Source organism: Cherax quadricarinatus, chromosome 3 (genome assembly GCF_038502225.1).
Source record: "Cherax quadricarinatus isolate ZL_2023a chromosome 3, ASM3850222v1, whole genome shotgun sequence".
Lineage (NCBI taxonomy): Eukaryota > Metazoa > Arthropoda > Malacostraca > Decapoda > Parastacidae > Cherax > Cherax quadricarinatus.
The window spans coordinates 26096329-26116809 of record NC_091294.1 but is presented as its reverse complement, the minus strand read 5'-3'; the positions used below and the strand labels follow the sequence as shown (position 1 = coordinate 26116809).

General features: G+C 44.0%; 1 protein-coding gene across 1 annotated transcript in view; it reads right to left on the bottom strand.

Moving 5' to 3' along the window:
* The window catches only part of LOC128684084 (uncharacterized), a 36175-nt gene extending 19119 nt beyond the window's left edge, over window positions 1–17056 (bottom strand). Inside the window, exons 1-2 of the mRNA XM_070093568.1 lie at window positions 16862–17056; window positions 16416–16521 (exon numbers count right to left, since the gene is read on the bottom strand). Of these exons, the coding sequence (XP_069949669.1) occupies window positions 16416–16520 (105 nt within the window). The 5' untranslated portion in view covers window position 16521; window positions 16862–17056. The remainder of the gene's footprint in view (window positions 1–16415; window positions 16522–16861) is intronic.
* Between the last annotated feature and the right edge of the window lie 3425 nt (window positions 17057–20481).

Genomic DNA, 20481 nt, shown 5'->3' with positions numbered 1-20481 from the left:
CACCACTAACAGCAGGAGTCTAAAGACAACCCTCCATGAACAGCAGGAACCTGAAGACAACCCACCACTAACAGCAGGAGTCTAAAGACAACCCTCCATGAACAGCAGGAACCTGAAGACAACCAACCACTAACAGCAGGAGTCTAAAGACAAACCTCCATGAACAGCAGGAACCTGAAGACAACTCTCCATGAACAACAGGAACGTGAAGACAACCCTCCACTAACAGCAGGAGCCTGAATACAATCCTCCACGAACAGCAGTAAGCTGAAGGCAACCTTCAATGAACAGCAAGAACCTGAAGACAACCCTCCATGAACAGTGGGAGACTGAAGACAACCTTCCACGAACAGCAGGAACCTAAAGACAACCTTCCATGAACAGCAAGAGTCTGAGGACAACCCTCCATGAACAACAGGAACATGAAGACAACCCTCCATGAACAGAAGGAACAAATACAGCCCTCCATGAACGGCAAGAGCTTGAAGACATCCCTCCATGAACAGCAGGAGTCTGAGGACAACTCCGCCAGAACAGCAGGACATCGAGCAGGAATCTCAGGACAACAGAGGTACATGCACGTACACACACACACACACACACACACACACACACACACACACACAGGAATGCAATTGGTAATCCATTGAACAAGGCGAGTAACTTACTGTAAGCTAGGTGGCAAGTCAAGCATTGGCAACATTGTAAGTAGGTGAGGTCAAGTCCCAGGAGGGTGGGAGTCAGGTCACAAGAGGTTGCGGACACAAGCGACCACTGAGAATCCACATTACACTCCAAGCACAAGCCACCTACTTTTCAGACACATAATAAACCCACACATAATTCGACACATGATTACACACACACACACACACACACACACACACACGCACACACACACACACACACACACACACACTCACACACACACACACACACACACACACACACACACACACCACCTATCCCCCTAACCATCCCTCCCTCACACACACACACACACACACACACACACACACACACACCACCTATCCCCCTAACCATCCCTCCCTCACACACACACACACACACACACACACACACACACATACACACAGACTGCAGGAAGGCCTTTGACACAGTTCCCCACAAGAGATTAGTGCAGAAGCTTGAGGATCAGGCGCACGTAAAAGGGAGGGCACTGCAATGGATAAGGGAATACCTGACAGGGAGGCAGCAACGAGTCATGGTATGTGAAGAGGTATCACAGTGGGCGCCTGTTATGAGCGGGGTCCCACAGGGGTCAGTTCTAGGACCAGTGCTATTTTTGATATATGTGAACGACATAATGGAAGGAATAGACTCTGAAGTGTCCCTGTTCGCAGATGATGTGAAGTTGATGAGAAGAATTAAATCGGACGAGGATGAGGCAGGACTGCAAAGAGACCTGGACAGGCTGGACATGTAGTCCAGCAACTGGCTTCTCGAATTCAATCCAGCCAAATGCAAAGTCATGGAGATTGGGGAGGGGCAAAGAAGACCGCAGACAGAGTATAGGCTAGGTGGACAAAGACTACAGACCTCACTCAGGGAGAAAGACATTGGGGTGACCATAACACCGAGCACATCACCGGAGGCACACATCAACCAAATAACCGCTGCAGCATACGGGCGCCTGGCAAACTTGAGAATAGCGTTCCGATACCTTAATAAGGAATCGTTCAAGACACTACACTGTGTATGTTAGGCCCATACTGGAGTATGCAGCACCAGTCTGGAACCCACACCTGGTCAAGCACGTCAAGAAGTTAGAGAAAGTACAAAGGTTTGCAACAAGGCTAGTCCCAGAGCTCAAGGGAATGTCGTACGAGGAAAGGTTAAGGGAAATCGGACTGACGACACTGGAGGACAGAAGGGTCAGGGGAGACATGATAACGACATACAAGATACTGTGGGGAATAGACAAGGTGGACAGAGATAGGATGTTCCAGAGAGGGGAAACAGGGACAAGGGGTCACAACTGGAAGCTGAAGACTCAGACGAGTCACAGGGACGTTAGGAAGTATTTCGTCAGTCATAGAGTTGTCAGCAAGTGGAATAGCCTAGCAAGTGAAGTAGTGGAGGCAGGAACCATACATAGTTTTAAGAAGAGGTATGACAAAGCTCAGGAAGCAGAGAGAGAGAGGATCCAGTAGCGATCAGTGAAGAGGCGGGGCCAGGAGCTGAGTATCGACCCCTGCAACCACAATTAGGTGAGTACAATTAGGTGAGTACACCCACAAACATACATACATACATACACACACACACACACACATACACACACACATACACACACACACACACACACACACACACACACACACACACACACACACACACACACACTGTAAGTACGTGCCAGTCAAGTCCCAGGAGGTTGGGGGTCAGGTCACAAGAAGTTGTGGGCAGCCAAGGACCACTGAGACTCTACATTACAGCACAAGCCACCTACCTTTCAGTACATAATAAACCCACACATAATTCCACACACACACACACACACACACACACACACACACACACACACACACACACACACACACACACACACACACTCACACACACATATCCAGACTCACACATACACTCCCCCCCCTCACCGACATCTCACTACTTCCCCTGATCCCTCCCCTCCATCGTTCACCCTCCCCTCCCCCGTTCACCCTCCCCCTCCCCACCCATCCCCACTCCTCTCCCACATAGCCACAGTTCCTCCACTACCTCCCCCCCCCACACTCTGACATACACACTACTAACCTAACATACAGAACTACATAGGTTTCCCACTCTGAGGCAATCAGGATAAAACAGAAATGGGTTGCCAGAGAGTAACAAGAAAAACCAAGGGACAGGAGGAGGAAGCTGCAAAGGAAGATTGGGCAGCAGAGCTCATAAAAAGGGATCATGAATGGGAAAAGAAACTAGAAGAACTTAGCATGAGAATGGAAGAGAGGATAGATATGGAAAGCAGGAAGTGAGAGGTGCATGTCAAAGCAGCAGATGCTAGGATACAGAGTTTAGAAGAGGAACTGAAAAATCTGAAACAGCCTAAAGAAGTAAAGAACATTTTGGGATTCACAACAGTGACTGCTACCTCAGCCACAAATAAGGGGACTGTAGGGAAAGAAGGGGCACAACTGCATGGAGAAGCTCTATCAGAGGAGACTGTAGTAAATGAAAGAGCTAAGCTTTATGTGGAGGCCCTAACAGACAACAACAGAGCCCAACAGACAACAACAGGCCACTGAGCCCAAGTACATTAGCCAGTGAAACTGAAGAAAGGAAAGCTGCAGTGGAGGAAACCAAATTAAATGAGGGGATACACAGGGCAGTGGGAGAATGAAAGGGCAAGGTCAGTCTTTGTGTATGGGCTCTAGGAAGTTGAAGGGGAAACATATGAAGCAAGAAAACAAGGGAAAAAAAAACAATTGAAAGCATCATGAAAGCAATAGGAGAAGACGACATGACCCAGCTGGAAAATTTTCGGAGAATAGGAGGGTTTATAAAAAAAAGAACCTGGCCAGTGAAAGTGACCTTCAAGGCAGAAGCGACTCGGACCAGGATCCTGCAGGAGAAAGCACGATTAAGGGACATGCCGGTATACAGGAAGGTGTATCTCGACCACGACAGAACACAAGAAGAAAGGCAGAAACTGAGAGAGATGGTACAAAGGCGAAAGGAGGAAAGAGAGGGGATGGAGAACACAGACAAGAGATCCCAGACCCAGGAAGATCAAATACAGCCTCCTTCACAACTTCCTATAGAAGCCTCCCAACCAGGTCAACCCCAGTGCAACCAAGCACTCTAAATCAAAACACCCATGCCACATCCAATGCCCCCACCCACTACATTACAAACTTCACCCCCACAGCAACAACCCATAGTTCCTTACCAGGTCTCCCACTTCCCCAGCCCCAATATACCTCCCAGACCACAGTCTTAGAAAAGAAGTTGAGGGTGTGGTATACAAATGCAGATGGAATAACAAACAAGTATGAGGAGTGGCACGAAAGAATCAAGGAGACATCCCCAGACATAATAGCACTCACAGAAACAAAACTCACCAGAATAATAACAGATTCAATCTTTCCATCCGGATATCAAATCCTCAGGAAAGACAGAGGGAGGAGAGGGGGAGGAGGAGTTGCACTGCTCATTAAAAACCAGTGGGGTTTTGAGAAAATGGAAGGAATGGATGGCACGGGCGAAAGGAACAATCCAGTCTGAGGGACATAAGGTGATAATTGCAGCAATGTACAACCCACTACAGAACTGCAGGAGGCCAAGAGAAGAATACGATGAGAGCAACAGAGCAATGATCGACACACTAGCTGAGGTGGCCAGGAGAGCACACATGGGGGGGAGCAAAGTTACTAGTTATGGGTGATTTCAATCACAAGGAGATTGACTGGGAAAACCTGGAGCCCCATGGGGGTCCCAAAACATGGAGAGCCAAGATGATGGATGTGGTACTGGAAAACCTCATGCATCAACATGTTAGAGACACTACCAGAGAGAGAGGAGAGGATGAACCAGCAAGACTGGACCTTGTATTCACCTTGAGTAGTTCGGACATAGAGGGTATCATGTATGAAAGGCCCCTGGGAGCTAGTGATCATGTGGTTCTGTGCTTCGACTGCATAGTTGAGCTCCAAGTGGAGAGAGTAGCAGGAATAGGCTGGGAAAAAACCAAACTACAAAAGGGGGAACTACTCAGGCATGAGGAACTTCCTTCAAGACATTCAGTGGGAGAGGGAACTGACAGGAAAACCAGTACAAGAAATGATGGAATATGTGGCAACAAAATGCAAGGAGGCAGAGGTAAGGTTTGTTCCCAAGGGAAACAGAAATAATGGGAAGAATAGAACGAGTCCTTGGTTCACCCAAAGGTGTAGGGAGGCAAAAACTAATGTACTAGAGAATGGAAAAGGTACAGAAAACAGAGAACTCAGGAAAATAAAGAAATTAGCCGAAGAGCCAGAAATGAATATGCACAGATAAGAAGGGAGGCTCAGAGACAATGTGAAAATGACATACCATCAAAAGTAAAGAGTGACCCGAAGCTGTTGTATAGCCACATCAGAAGGAAAACAACAGTCAAGGACCAGGTAATCAGACTGAGGAAGGGTGATGGGGATTTCACAAGAAACGACCAAGAGGTATGTCAGGAGCTCAACACAAGATTTAAAGAGGTATTTACAGTGGAAACCAGTAGGACTCCAGGAAATCAGAACAGGGGGGCACACCAGCAAGTGCTGGATGAGATACATAAAACCAAGGAGGAGGTGAAGAAGCTGCTATGCGAACTTAACACCTCAAAGGCAGTGGGACCAGACAACATCTCTCCATGGGTCCTTAAAGAGGGAGCAGAGATATTGTGTGAGCCATTAACAAAGATCTTCAACACATCATTTGAAACTGGGCAACTCCCTGAGGTATGGAAAATGGCAAATGTAGTCCCAATTTTTAAAAAGGGAGACAGACATGAGGCACTAAACTACAGACCTGTATAACTAACGTGTATAGTATGCAAGGTCATGGAGAAAACGTGTATAGTATGCAAGGTCATGGAGAAGATCATCAGGAGGAGAGTGGTGGAGCACCTGGAAAGAAACAAGTGTATAATTGACAACCAGCGCGGTTTCAGGGAAGGAAAATCCTGTGTCACAAACCTACTAGAGTTTTATGACAAGGTGACAGAAGTAAGACAAGAGAGAGAGGGGTGGATCGACTGCATATTTTTGGACTGCAAAAAGGCCTTCGACACAGTTCCTCACAAGAGGTTACTGCAAAAGCTAGAGGATCAGGCACACATAACAGGAAAGGCACTGCAATGGATCAGAGAATACCTGACAGGGAGGCAACAACGAGTCATGGTACGCGACGAGGTGTCAAAGTGGGCGACTGTGACAAGCGGGGTTCCACAGGGGTCAGTCCTAGGACCTGTGCTGTTCTTGGTATATGTGAACGACATAACGGAAGGGATAGACTCAGAAGTGTCCTTGTTTGCAGATGATGCGAAGTTAATGAGAAGAATCAAATCGGATGAAGATCAGGCAGAACTACAAAGAGACCTGGACAGGCTACAAGCCTGGTCCAGCAACTGGCTCCTTGAATTTAACCCTGCCAAATGCAAAGTCATGAAGATTGGGGAAGGGCAAAGAAGACCGCAGACACAATATAGTTTAGATGGCCGAAGACTGCAAGCCTCACTCAAGGAAAAAGATCTGGGGGTGAGTATAACACCGAGCATATCTCCTGAGGCGCACATCAATCAGATAACTACTGCAGCATACGGGTGCCTGGCAAACCTACGGATAGCGTTCCGATACCTCAGTAAGGATTCGTTTAAGACTCTGTATACCATTTACGTCAGGCCCATACTGGAGTATGCAGCACCAGTTTGGAATCCACACTTAGTCAAGCACGTCAAGAAATTAGAGAAAGTGCAAAGGTTTGCAACAAGACTAGTCCCAGAGCTACGGGTATTGTCCTACGAAGAAAGGTTGAGGGAAATCGGCCTGATGACACTGGAGGACAGGAGGGTCAGGGGAGACATGATAACGACATATAAAATACTGCACGGAATAGACAAGGTGGACAAAGACGGGATGTTCCAGAGAAGGGACACAGACACAAGAGGTCACAATTGGAAGTTGAAGACTCAGATGAATCAAAGGGATGTTAGGAAGTATTTTTTCAGTCATAGAGTAGTCAGACCGTGGAATAGCCTAGAAAGTGACGTAGTGGAGGCGGGAACCATACATAGTTTCAAGGCGAGGTATGATAGAGCTCATGGGGCAGGGAGAGAGAGGACCTAGTAGCAATCAGCGAAGAGGCGGGACCAGGAGATGTGACTCGACCCCTGCAACCACAAATAGGTGAGTACAAATAGGTGAGTACACACACACACGCACACACACACACACACACACACACACACACACACACACACACACACACACACACACACACACACACACACACACACACACACACACATGCAAGGAGGCAGTGGAAAGGTTTATTCCCAAGGGCAACAGAAACAATGCGAAGACCAGAACGAGCCCCTGATTTACCCGACGGTGTAAGGAGGCAAAAACAAAGTGTAATAGAGAATGGAAAAAGTACAGAAGGCAGAGAACACATGAAAATAGGGAGATTAGTCGCAGAGCCAGGAACGAGTATGCACAGGTAAGGAGGGAGGCCCAGCGACAGTATGAAAATAACATAGCATCGAAAATCAAGACTGACCCGAAACTGTTGTATAGCCAGGGCCGGATTAAGAAGTCTCCGGGCCCTAGGCTATTCAGATTGGAGGGGCCCCTTTGAGTTACGGGTAAGCGAAGCGACCCCTTCCAGCTTGTGGGTGGGGAGGGGGGGGGGGTCGGTGTGAGCCTGTTTAAGGTCTAATTAAATGCATTCTGGCTATTTAGATTAAATTTAATAGGGAAAGTACATCAAGACAACCAAAACCATTTACCAACAGCCATTATAACTATCTTGTTAAATCATGCATTTTAAAGAGAATAAACTCAAGACAGCTTAGTATTACTAGATTAGGCTATTAAAGTAGTGACATCATGTACCTATTATATTCAGCATAACCACTACAGCACTATTATTCCCTTTATAAATCATTGACCATTATTGTTATCATTGCATCATGCATAAGACTATCAAATCAATATTTCTTGTTAGATCAGACTCAATGGCCAACAAGGCTAGGTTACACAATTTGTCTTGGCTCATTGTTGAACGGAGCTGGTTTTTCACTCTTTTCAAAACAGAAAATGAACGTTCTCCTTCACAGTTAGTAGCTGGAAGTGTTAGGTAAAGGCGATACACTATGTCAACATTAGGGAAGGTTTCTGAGATACCTGCATTTCTTAAATGTTTCAAAGCAGCTGAGGGCGCACATTTTTCAGGTGGAGCTTTAATCTGATTCATATATCCAGAAAAATGAACTATTTCTTCAACAAATGTGTCCTGAACATCTGCTGAAAGGTGTTGTTGCAACTTTAATGCAGCTTCTCTCAATTCTGCATCTGGCATAGTAGTAATTTTGAACAGAAATCCAAACTTGTCATTGAGATTCTGCTAGATTTCTTTTCTTTTCACCAGTTCTGTAATCAGTGAATCCAGAATGACGAAGTATGTAGCTGTCTTACATTTCTGCCTTGGTAGCAACACAATTTCATTGTCTGGCTCTTCAAAATTGCGTTTCCTCTTCCTTGACCGTTGATGATCAGCCCGGTAACTGTAGTCTTTCACCAGCAGTTTAGCTTTCTCTTCAAACATTTCAAAAGCTTCATCATTGCGAAGTGAGCTTACAAATTCCACTAATCCTGCATAGAGGTTAGCACAAGTAGCCATTTCAATTTCAATTTTCTGAAGTGTCTTGTTCGTGGCATTTAACCGTTCCAGTATACAGTCCCAAAGCACACAGAGTAAAGCCAATTCAAAATCTTCCAATTTTGATGCTAAGCTGGCTGCTTCGCTTCTTGTAGTTGCTGTCTGGTCTTCATCCTCTGCTATTTGGATCAAAGCAGAAAGTATTTCAGCAAAGCTGTCTTTCAAAGCATGTGTTGCATCATGCTGCGCTGACCACCTTGTTGATAATGATTTGATGACATCTCCACGAATGGTTGACTTGAGTATACTCCACCGATGCGTTGAAGCAGAGAAAAAATTAGAATGCTTGTAAAAGTCCAAAAAATGAAACTGCAGCGACACAACACTCCGCAGCACATGACCCAACAAGATTAAGAGAATGTGCTGAGCAGGGCACATATTCAGCAAGTGGGTTGATTTGCTTGATACGGGCTTGCAATCCATTATATTTACCCGACATGTTACTTGCATTGTTTGTCGTAGCTCTGGCCACGGCAATCCATAATAGAGAGATCATGTTCAAGCAGAGTATCCAGTACTACATTCATCATTGTTTCTCCATCATGGCCTGAAAGAGGAATGAATTTTATAATGCGCTCTACAGGCTTACCACTGGAGTCGACAAAGCGAACAATGAATGTCAATTGATCTGTATGTGAAATATCTGGTGTTGAATCTAAACTTATTGCAAAGTATTTTGCAGTTTTCACAGCTGCTATGATGTTATTGAGGACCTTCTTAGTCATCAGTTCAATAAATTCATTGCATATAGTAGATGACATGTAAGATACAGTGCCTCTTCCTGCATTCCCAAGGCGTGACACATGATTTGCTAAGAATGGATCGAATTGTGCTAACAGTTCTATGATCCCTAGGAAATTGCCATTGTTTTCCGAACCAAACACCTCATTTTCTCCACGGAAAGCAAGTCCTCTTAGAGCTAAGAATTTTACAACAGCAACAACTCTTTCTAGAACTTTTCTCCAATAAGTGCGCTCTTTTTCAGTTTGATTTTCCAAATGAGAATCCAATAAGCCTTTTTTCTGTGCACGAAATACACTGGCTAAAATGCAGCTCCTGTGAGTGGTGTTTCCTGTATGATCTGACGTATCTGCAGATTCAACTGTACTGGTAACATCAGAAACTGTTTTCGTGAGCATGTCTGTGATCTTTCTGCAGCTTCCTACATCTTTCTTTTTCTGTTCTTCTTCTTTAATTTTCTTCTTTCTTTTCTGTGACCCACTCGCATAAGAACGTCCAACATCACGTTCACGAGATGCCATAATGAGGATGTATCACTGTCTGTAATCATGCAAATACAAATTTTTCATTATCAATTATTATTAATTTTTTAATTATTATTAAATTTTTTTTTCTGTCAATTGGGGGGATATGGCCCTTGTAGCCCCCTTTCCTCTGGCTGCGCATCTAAAAATTCAAAACGTTACCAGAAAGGAGTCATATACAGAACTTTTACCATAGATTAGGTTAGTGATTTGGGCTACGAATATTTTACTAATTCATCCTCCTTGATCTCCAATTTACTTAAACAGAAATCATACTGAGTCCAAGAACAATTCACAATGGTATTTATATTACCATTTTCATAACTAAACTAATCATTATGTTTTGCATGATATATGGCCTACCACCATAGATAAGGACATGAGAATTAAAGAATGCAGGGACAATTTTCAGTTTCACCCAACCAACGATTTTCTGATGTGGCTTATGTGTTTCTGGGGAAATATGTAGTAAATTAATTGATGTTCTACATCACTTCCGTCGCAACTTGAAAACTAAGCATTTGCGACGGAAGTGATGTAGAACATCAATCAATTGAGATCTGTTATTGAAATGATAAAGACTTAAAGACAGGACAAAGTGCTTTTAAAACCTACAAACGGAAGTCAGTTTGCTTTTTTAGGTTTTTCTTTATAGTATTTTTACCAAAAATGCGTCTTTACTGGTCCATGCGTCTTTACTGGTCCATGCGTCTTTACTGGTCAAGTAACCCTATCAGGTACCTCCCTTAACATTTAGAGGCGAAAACAAACATTTATCCATACACATCAATGTCTATCAACAACACTTCAGTTAATTTGTCACAGTACAAGTCTAGATAACGTGTAATTACTACAGAAAATTGGAGAGGAATCTCCCATACTCACCCATTAGCGGGAAAACACAAAGGCGTGTTGAGTGTTGCCATCTATGGTTAGGTTTATTCATTTTTATTTTATTTTATTTCATTATTTATTTTTGTTTTGATTAATTTTTAAAAATCAATTTTACTCTCCAAACACTTAAACTTTTTAGGTAGGGACCCCTTTGCACTTTGAACCCCTTGGACCGCGGGGCCCCCAAATGCGCGGGGCCCTAGGCAAATGCCTAGTTTGCCTATGCGGTAATCCGGACCTGTGTATAGCCACATCAGGAGGAAGACAACAGTCAAAGACCAGGTGATCAGACTGAGGACAGAAGGTGGAGAACTCACAAGAAATGATCAGGAGGTATGTGAGGAGCTAAACAGGAGATTTAAGGAAGTTTTTACAGTAGAGACAGGAAAGGCTCTGGGAAGACAGCACAGAAGGGAACATCAGGAGGGAATATACCAACAAGTGTTGGATGACATACGAACAACTGAGGAGGAGGAGGTGCAGAAGCTAAGTGACCTTGATACCTCAAAGGCGATGGGACCGGACAACATCTCCCCATGGGTCCATAGAGAAGGAGCAGAGATGCTGTGCATGCCCCTAACCACAATCTTCAACACATCCCTTGAAACTGGGCAACTACCTGAGAAATGGAAGACAGCAAATGTAGTCCCCATATTTAAGAAAGGAAACAGAAACGAGGCACTAAACTACAGACCTGTGTCTCTGGCATGTATTGTATGCAAAGTCATGGAGAAGATTATCAGGAGGAGAGCTGTGGAACACCTGGAATGGAACAAGATTATAAATGAAAACCAGCATGGGTTCATGCAAGGCAAATCCTGTGCCACAAACCTTCTGGAGATTTATGACAAGGTAACAGAAGTAAGACACGAGAGAGAGGGGTGGGTTAATTGCATTGTCCTAGACTGCAGGAAGGCCTTTGACACAGTTCCTCACAAGAGATTAGTGCAGAAGCTGGAGCATCAGGAGAATATAACAGGGAGGGCACTGTAATAGATCAGGGAATACCTGACAGGGAGGCAACAACGAGTCATGGTACGTGAAGAGGTATCACAGTGGGCGCCTGTGACGAGCGGGGTCCCACAGGGGTCAGTTCTAGGACCAGTGCTATTTTTGATATATACGAACGACATGATGAAAGGAATAGACTCTGAAGTGTCCCTGTTCGCAGATGAGGTGAAGTTGATGAGAAGAATTAAATCGGATGAGGATGAGGCAGGACTGCAAAGAGACCTGGACAGGCTGGACATGTGGTCCAGAAACTGGCTTCTCGAATTCAACCCTGCCAAATGCAAAGTCATGAAGATTGGGGAAGGGCAAAGAAGACCGCAGACAGAGTATAGGCTAGGTGGACAAAGATTACAGACCTTACTCTGGGAGAAAGACCTTGGGGTGACCATAACACCGAGCACGTCACCGGAGGCACACATCAACCAAATAACTGCTGCAGCATATGGGCGCCTGGCAAACCTGAGAATAGCGTTCCGATACCTTAATAAGGAATCGTTCAAGACACTGTACACTGTGTATGTTAGGTCCATACTGGAGTATGCAGCACCAGTCTGGAACCCACACCTGGTCAAGCACGTCAAGAAGTTAGAGAAAGTACAAAGGTTTGCAACAAGGCTAGTCCCAGAGCTCAGGGGAATGTCGTACGAGGAAAGGTTGAGGGAAATCGGACTGACGACACTGGAGGACAGAAGGGTCAGGGGAGACATGATAACGACATACAAGATACTACGGGGAATAGACAAGGTGGACAGAGATAGGATGTTCCAAAGAGGGGACACAGAAACAAGGGGTCACAACTGGAAGCTGAAGACTTAGACGATTCACAGGGACGTTAGGAAGTATTTCTTCAGTCATAGAGTCGTCAGGAAGTGGAATAGCCTAGCAAGTGAAGTAGTGGAGGTAGGAACCATACATAGTTTTAAGAAGAGGTATGACAAAGCTCAGGAAGCAGAGAGGGAGAGGACCTAGTAACGATCAGTGAAGAGGCAGTGCCAGGAGCTGAGTTTCGACCCCTGCAACCACAATTAGGTGAGTACAATTAGGTGAATACACACACACACATACACACACATCGACAAGAAAGTTACCTAACTGTTACGCATGTGTCTTACATATCAACTTCTCGGTATTGTATACCTTTATCATATTCACTCACGAGAGTGGGGAATGTGAGGTAAATACAGAGAACAGGAAACACAGAGAGCGAGACTCATGAGAACTGTGACGGGCCAAAGTGAGGACACAAGAACACTGGATGAACTAACGTGACTGGATCTGGTATTAACCTGAGTTGACATGACCGCAAATGGAAGTGATTACTCACAGCCATCCTTCAAGGGGTAGTGTCGTGGCTTTGGCGAAGGGATTTTGATACAAGGAATTGGAGCCACTCTTTCCATTCCTCGAAGTAATCTTGTTTATCTTCCCCCTTCCCTAACAGGGAAAAATCAAGATTAATCAAGAAGTACATTGTGCTACGCTGTTAACCAACAACCACACTGTGGTAAATAATCTTTATATACTTGGCATAAGTGGGAGCAGAGAGACGGGACGGAGCGGTGAACAGGGAACCTCACTGCAAGATGGGATGAGAGTTTTCCTAACACAGTGCAACGGGAGGAGGAAATGGAGGGCCAGCAAGCGACGGGATGATTGAGGGACTTAGCAGGAATATGCCAAGAGGCCACTGGAAGTAATCTAAAAAATATCACAGTGTCTGGAAAACACAAAGTGAGCCCGTGGCTTCAACGGAACTACAAAGTGACCAAAGTGAAGAACAGAAAACCTGGTAAAATAACTGAAAAGTAGAATAACAGAGGAGAGTAGAAGAGCTAAAATGAAAAGAGAGACTGAGTGGTAGTTTATGAATTATAGAGTTAAAAACACAAAATAATCTCAATTCATTCAAAGTTTATTCTCTATAAGGATTACAATGCTGAGTTTACAGAATTTGGTTATTGTGTGGTTTACATGTAGTAAAATAATAATTACAGAGTGTACTACTAGAACGCCTAGCATGGCTAGGCATTTCGGGCAGACTTAGTTTAATTCTTAATTTTAAAATATTACAAATTATGAGGTAAGTTGGTATTATGGCTAAGTGACTAAATACTAGTTTGTGAGTTTAGCAATGTGAATGCTTTTGTTTTGGCACAATACATAGTTTCAGTATTGGAGTATCATAGGATTCATTATTTTAAGATTGAGATTAATATTTGTTTATGGTCAAATGGGTGAGTGAGTGTAAGTGTGAACCACCAGGTGGTATTCGTGTAGTTAGTTGATGGGGTGTATCAGGGAGATAAGATGTTTTCTAATGGTAGTTTTGAAGGTGATGAATGTGTCTGCAGTTCTAGAGTTCTCAGGTAGGGTGTTCCAGATTTTAGGGCCTTTGACATACATTGAATTTTTGTAAAGGTTTAGTCGGACACGGAGAATGTCGTAGAGATGTTTGTGTCTGGTGTTATGCCTGTAGGTTTTGTCACAACTATCAAGAAAGCGTTTTAGGTCAAGGTTGATATTGGAGTTTAAGGTCCTGTAGATGTAGATTGCACAGTAGTAAGTGCGGATGTACTGAACAGGGAGTAAGCTTAGATCTATGAAGAGTGGGGGGGGGGGTGTTGCCAGGGATGGGATTTAGTGATTATTCTTACTGTGGCTTTTTGTTGGGTTATTATTGGCTTTAGGTGTGTTGCTACAGTTTATCTCCAAGCACAAATAGCATAGGTGAGGTATGGATAAATAAGTGAGTGGTATAGTGTGAGAAGGGCATTTTGTGGCACGTAGTATCGTATCTTGGAGAGGATCCCAACCGTTTTGGATACTTTTTTGGTTATGTGTTGGATATGGGTGCTGAAATTCAAGTTGTTGTCAAGGTATAGGCCTAGGAATTTGCCCTCATTATGTCTGGTAATTAGAGTGTTGTCGATCTTAATGTTAATTTGTGCATCTCCTGCTCTGCTACCAAACATAATATAGTAGGTTTTGTCAGTGTTAAGCGTAAGTTTATTGGCTGTCATCCAAGTCGATATTTTGATCAGCTCCTCGTTAACAATGGCGTTGAGGGTGGCAAGATTAGGGTGAGAGATGACATAAGTCGTGTCGTCAGCAAAGAGAATGAGTTTCAGGTGTTGGAATACGTTTGGAAGATCATTGATGTATATGAGGAAGAGCAGGGGACCAAGGACACTTCCCTGCAGAACTCCAGTATCAAGTGGCCGTGTTGTTGATGCTGTGTCTTTAATGGTGACATACTGATACCTATTAGTAACGTAAGATTTGAAATAAGCAAGCACATGGCCTCTTATACCGTAATGGTCAAGTTTGTGGAGTAGGATGTCGTGGTCTACTGTGTCAAAAGCTTTTCTTAGGTCAATAAAAATTCCTAGCTGATATTCCTTATTTTCCAATGCTGTGTAAAGCAGATCTAGCATTTTTATAATTGCATCATTAGTGCTTTTATTTTTCCTGAATCCAAATTGGCAGGGGTTGAGTATATTTTGTGCCGTTATAAATGAATATAGTCTCCTGTGCACGAGTTTCTCGAAGATTTTGGATAGCAATGGTAAGTTTGATATTGGCCTATAGTTGTTTAAGTCTGTAGGGTCACCACCTTTATGTATTGGTGTAACTCTTGCCATCTTGAGTAGTTTCGGGAAGGTGCTAGTCTCTAGTGACTTGTTAAAGAGTAATGAAATAGCATGCGAAAGGACATGGGCCGCTCGCTTGTACAGTAATGGTGGGACATGAGACAGATTCCCTGAGTTATTTTTAAGTGACTTTATAATCTCGGTGACTTCCGTGGGCTCAGTTGGTGCAAGATAGAAGGAATTTGGGAAATTCCCATCTAGGTAGTCCCCGGCATGGGCATTGGTATGTGGGATTTTATTGGCGAGATTAGATCCTATGGTTGAGAAGAAGTCGTTTATCATGTTAGCTGTGTCAGTGGGATGTAGTGGTGTTTCATTAGGTTTAGTTAGGACAATATTCTTGGCTTTTTTCAGTTTGTGGGTCCCTAGAATCTGAGAGAGTGTTTTCCAGGTCTTTTTTATATCTCCTCTAGTGTCTGTGAATCTCCGATCGGAATATACTCCACAGTCACACATGGAGGAAGACAACAGCTGAAGATCAAGAAATTATATGGAAGGAGGAGTTTTCTCTGAAGTTGACGGAGAGACATGTAAGGAAATGAACAATAAGTTTAGGAAAGTATTTACTGAGGCAGGAACGGTGCCAGGAAGCACGAGAGAAATAACTGAGCTAAAGAAAACGAACACTATAAATACATAAAATTAGGAAGTAATTGTGTAGTACTGTGATAACTGTGTAGTACTGTGATAACTGTGTAGTACAGTAGAACAGTACCTTAGTACAGAGACAGACCTTAGTGTAAGAACAGTATCTTAGTGCAGAGACAGACCTTAGTGTAAGAACAGTATCTTAGTGTAGAGACAGACCTTAGTGTAAGAACAGTACCTTAGTGCAGAGACAGACCTTAGTGTAAGAACAGTACCTTAGTGCAGAGACAGACCTTAGTGTAAGAACAGTACCTTAGTACAGAGACAGACCTTAGTGTAAGAACAGTACCTTAGTGCAGAGACAGACCTTAGTGTAAGAACAGTACCTTAGTACAGAGACAGACCTTAGTGTAAGAACAGTACCTTAGTGCAGAGACAGACCTTAGTGTAAGAACAGTACCTTAGTGCAGAGACAGACCTTAGTGTAAGAACAGTACCTTAGTACAGAGACAGACCTTAGTGTAAGAACAGTATCTTAGTACAGAGACAGACCTTAGTGTAAGAACAGTACCTTAGCGAAGCCGTACTTAACGAAGAACTGCTCTCGGGCGTGAGAGAAGGAGAGCAAACAAACGACCATCATCGCTGCTGCTGCTGTTGCTGCTGGCTCCATCATCCTGTAGAACAACACACGTGTTTACGTGTCTGTATGTGGCGACACACTCGTGGGGAGGTGAACGTTGGGGTCACCTTGTCACTGACATAGCGAGTGAACACACTGAAATCTTCACGTCCCGACACAGTGGAACCAGTTGGTGGGATTCGACATGTATGTGACACAGCTAGATGCAGTGTCACTTGCAGTCTGCGACACAGATAGAGCGTTGTGTTATGTTGTCATGAGACATGACACATAAATACATTCAATTCCCCTTCCAGCATTTTGTGTCCATCTCTGCAACCACTAACAAGAGATCTACCCAACACGTCATATCCTTATGGAAGTAATACTCTTACCTGAATTTCGAAAGGTCGTGTCACTGGACTTGGGTTCGTGATACTGCCTTTTGATAGTAGTAATAAGTAGCTTATAGAGCCTTCATTCTTCTACTTTATATGCTGGATCACTAGTTTCACTAGGTCCTAGGCAAGCGGCTAGCAAAACAGGCAGGCAGGTAGGCAGGTAGGCAGGTAGGCAGGCAGGTAGGCAGGTAGGCAGGTAGGCAGGTAGGCAGGCAGGTAGGCAGGCAGGCAGGCAAGAACAACTGTGGCCCAGAAACTGCTTGGATAAGACTTATATAGTGAGTAAAGACTTCTCCTCTGTTAATGATCGTCACACATGGTAACCAGCGCTTCCTGTCATAGTCAACGATGTGCTGCATCTTCCCAGCCTCCCACACCTCATCTCTCTCTCTCTCTCTCTCTCTCTCTATCTATCTCTATCTATCTAATATATATATATATATATATATATATATATATATATATATATATATATATATATATATATATATATATATATATATATATATATATATATATACTATATTATGTGTGTGTGTATATATAGATAGTAATAATTTTTTTAGTCCCACACTTCCTTCTAAGCTCCAAACTAAGAATTCTTCACATAATATTCACACCGCACGTTGCCCTCATCCAGGATATTTCCAGTGTTTCCAGCTTCCTCTTTACCTCACCGTTTAAAACGTATATTTCACACCCATATAAAAACATAAGAGCATAAGAAAGAAGGAACACCGCAGCAGGCCCCCTGAACCATGCGAAGCAGGTCCATGTCCCTCCCCCCGGATTAGCCCAATGACCCACCTAGTCAGGTCACTTCCACTTAAGGAAGGAGCACGGCATCAGACCTAGTAGCACTAGCTAGTCAGGTCCAACTCACACCCACCCACACCCACTCATGTATTTATCTAACCTATTTTTAAAACTACACAACGTTTTAGCCTCAATAACTGTACTCGGGAGTTTGTTCCACTCATCCACAACTCTATTGCCAAACCAGTGCTTTCCTATATCCTTCCTGAATCTGAATTTTTCCAACTTGAAACCATTGCTGCGAGTCCTGTCTTGGCCGGAAATTTTCAGCACGCTATTTACATCCCCTTTATTTATTCCTGTTTTCCATTTATACACCTCGATCATATCCGCCCTAATTCTACGCCTTTCGAGAGAGTGCAGATTCAGAACCCTCAGTCTATCCACAAAGGGAATATTTCTGATACATGGGATCAACTTTGTCGTCCTCTGTACGTTTTCCAGAGCATTTATATCCATTCTGTAATACGGTGACCATAACTGTGCAGCATAATCTAAATGAGGCCTAACCAAGGATATATAGAGTTGAAGAACAACCTGAGGACTTCTATTATTTATACTTCTAGATATGGAACCAAGGATTCTGTTAGCTTTATTGCGAACACTAATGCATTGTTGTCTTGGTTTTAGATTACTGCTAACCAGAACTCCTAAATCCTTTTCGCAATTAGTAGTATTAAGATTTACATTATTTAGTTTATAAGTGGCATGACTATTGTCCTGTCCAACATTTAGAACTTTGCATTTGTCTATATTAAACTGCATCTGCCACTTCTCCGACCATTGCATCAGTCTATTCAAATCATCCTGGAGTGCTCTATTGTCCTCATTATTTTGGTGTCATCAGCAAATTTGCTTATGTCGCTATTTATTCTCTCATCTATGTCGTTTAGGTAATTTATGAACAACAGGGGGTCCAACCAGTAAGACTGGACCTAGTATTGACCTTGAGTAGTGCAGATATTGAGGTCATCACATATGAAAGACCCCTTGGGGCCAGCGATCATGTGGTTTTAAGCTTCGAATACACAGTAGAGCTACAAGTGGAGGGGGAAGCAGGAAGCCCAGGACGTATGAAGCCAAACTACAAGAAAGGGGACTACACAGGAATGAGGAACTTCCTGAACTGGGTTCAATGGGACAGAGAACTGGCAGGGAAGCCAGTTAATGAGATGATGGAATATGTAGCAACAATGTGCAAGGAGGCTGAGGAGAGGTTTGTACCCAAGGGTAACAGGAATAATGAAAAAGCCAGGATGAGCCCATGGTTCACCCAAAGGTGCAGGGAGGCAAAAACCAAGTGTGCTAGGGAATGGAAGAAATATAGAAGGCAAAGGACCCAGGAGAATAAGGAGAGCAGTCGTAGAGCCAGAAATGAATATGCACAGATAAGAAGGGAGGCCCAAAGACAATATGAAAACGACATAGCAGTGAATGCCAAATCTGACCTGAAGCTGTTATACAGCCACATCAGGAGGAAAACAACAGTCAAGGACCAGGTAATCAGGCTAAGGAAGGAAGGAGGAGAGACAACAAGAAATGACCGTGAAGTATGTGAGGAACTCAACAAGAGATTCAAAGAAGTGTTCACAGAGGAGACAGAAGGGGCTCCAGACAGACAGAGAGGTGGGGCACACCACCAAGTGCTGGACACAGTACACACAACCGAGGAAGAAGTGAAGAGGCTTCTGAGTGAGCTAGATACCTCAAAGGCAATGGGGCCAGACAACATCTCTCCATGGATCCTGAGAGAGGGAGCAGAGGTGCTGTGTACCCCTAACAACAATATTCAATACATCTATCGAAACAGGGAGATTGCCTGAGGCATGGAAGACAGCAAATGTAGTCCCAATCTTTAAAAAAGGAGACAGACATGAAGCACTAAACTACAGACCAATGTCACTGACATGTATAGTATGCAAAGTCATGGAGAAGATTATCAGGAGAAGAGTGTTGGAACACCTAGAAAGGAATGATCTCATCAAGAGCAGCCAACATGGTTTCAGGGACGGGAAATTGTGTGTCAAAAACCTTCTGGAGTTCTATGACATGGCGACAGCAGTAAGACAAGAGAGAGAGGGGTGGGTGGATTGCATTTTCTTGGACTGCAAGAAGGCGTTTGACACAGTTCCACACAAGAGATTAGTGCAAAAACTGGAAGACCAAGCAGGGATAACAGGGAAGGCACTACAATTGATCAGGGAATACTTGTCAGGAAGACGGCAGCGAGTCATGGTACGTGGCGAGGTGTCAGAGTGGGCACCTGTGACCAGCGGGGTCCCACAGGGGTCAGTCCTAGGACGAGTGCTGTTTCTGGTATTTGTGAACGACATGACGGAAGGAATAGACTCCGAAGTGTCCCTGTTTGCAGATGACGTGAAGATGATGAGAAGAATTCACTCGATCGAAGACCAGGCAGAACTACAAAGGGATCTGGACAGGCTGCAGACCTAGTCCAGCAATTGGCTCCTGGAGTTCAATCCCACCAAGTGCAAAGCCATGAAAATTGGGGAAGGGCAAAGAAGACCGCAGACGGAGTACAGTCTAGGGGGCCAGAGACTACAAACCTCACTCAAGGAAAAAGATCTTGGGGTGAATATAACACCAGGCACATCTCCTGAAGAGCGCATCAACCAAATAACTGCTGCAGCATATGGGCGCCTAGCAAACCTCAGAACAGCATTCCGACATCTTAATAAGGAATCGTTCAGGACCCTGTACACCGTGTACGTTAGGCCCATATTGGAGTATGTGGCACCAGTTTGGAACCCACACCTAGCCAAGCACATAAAGAAACT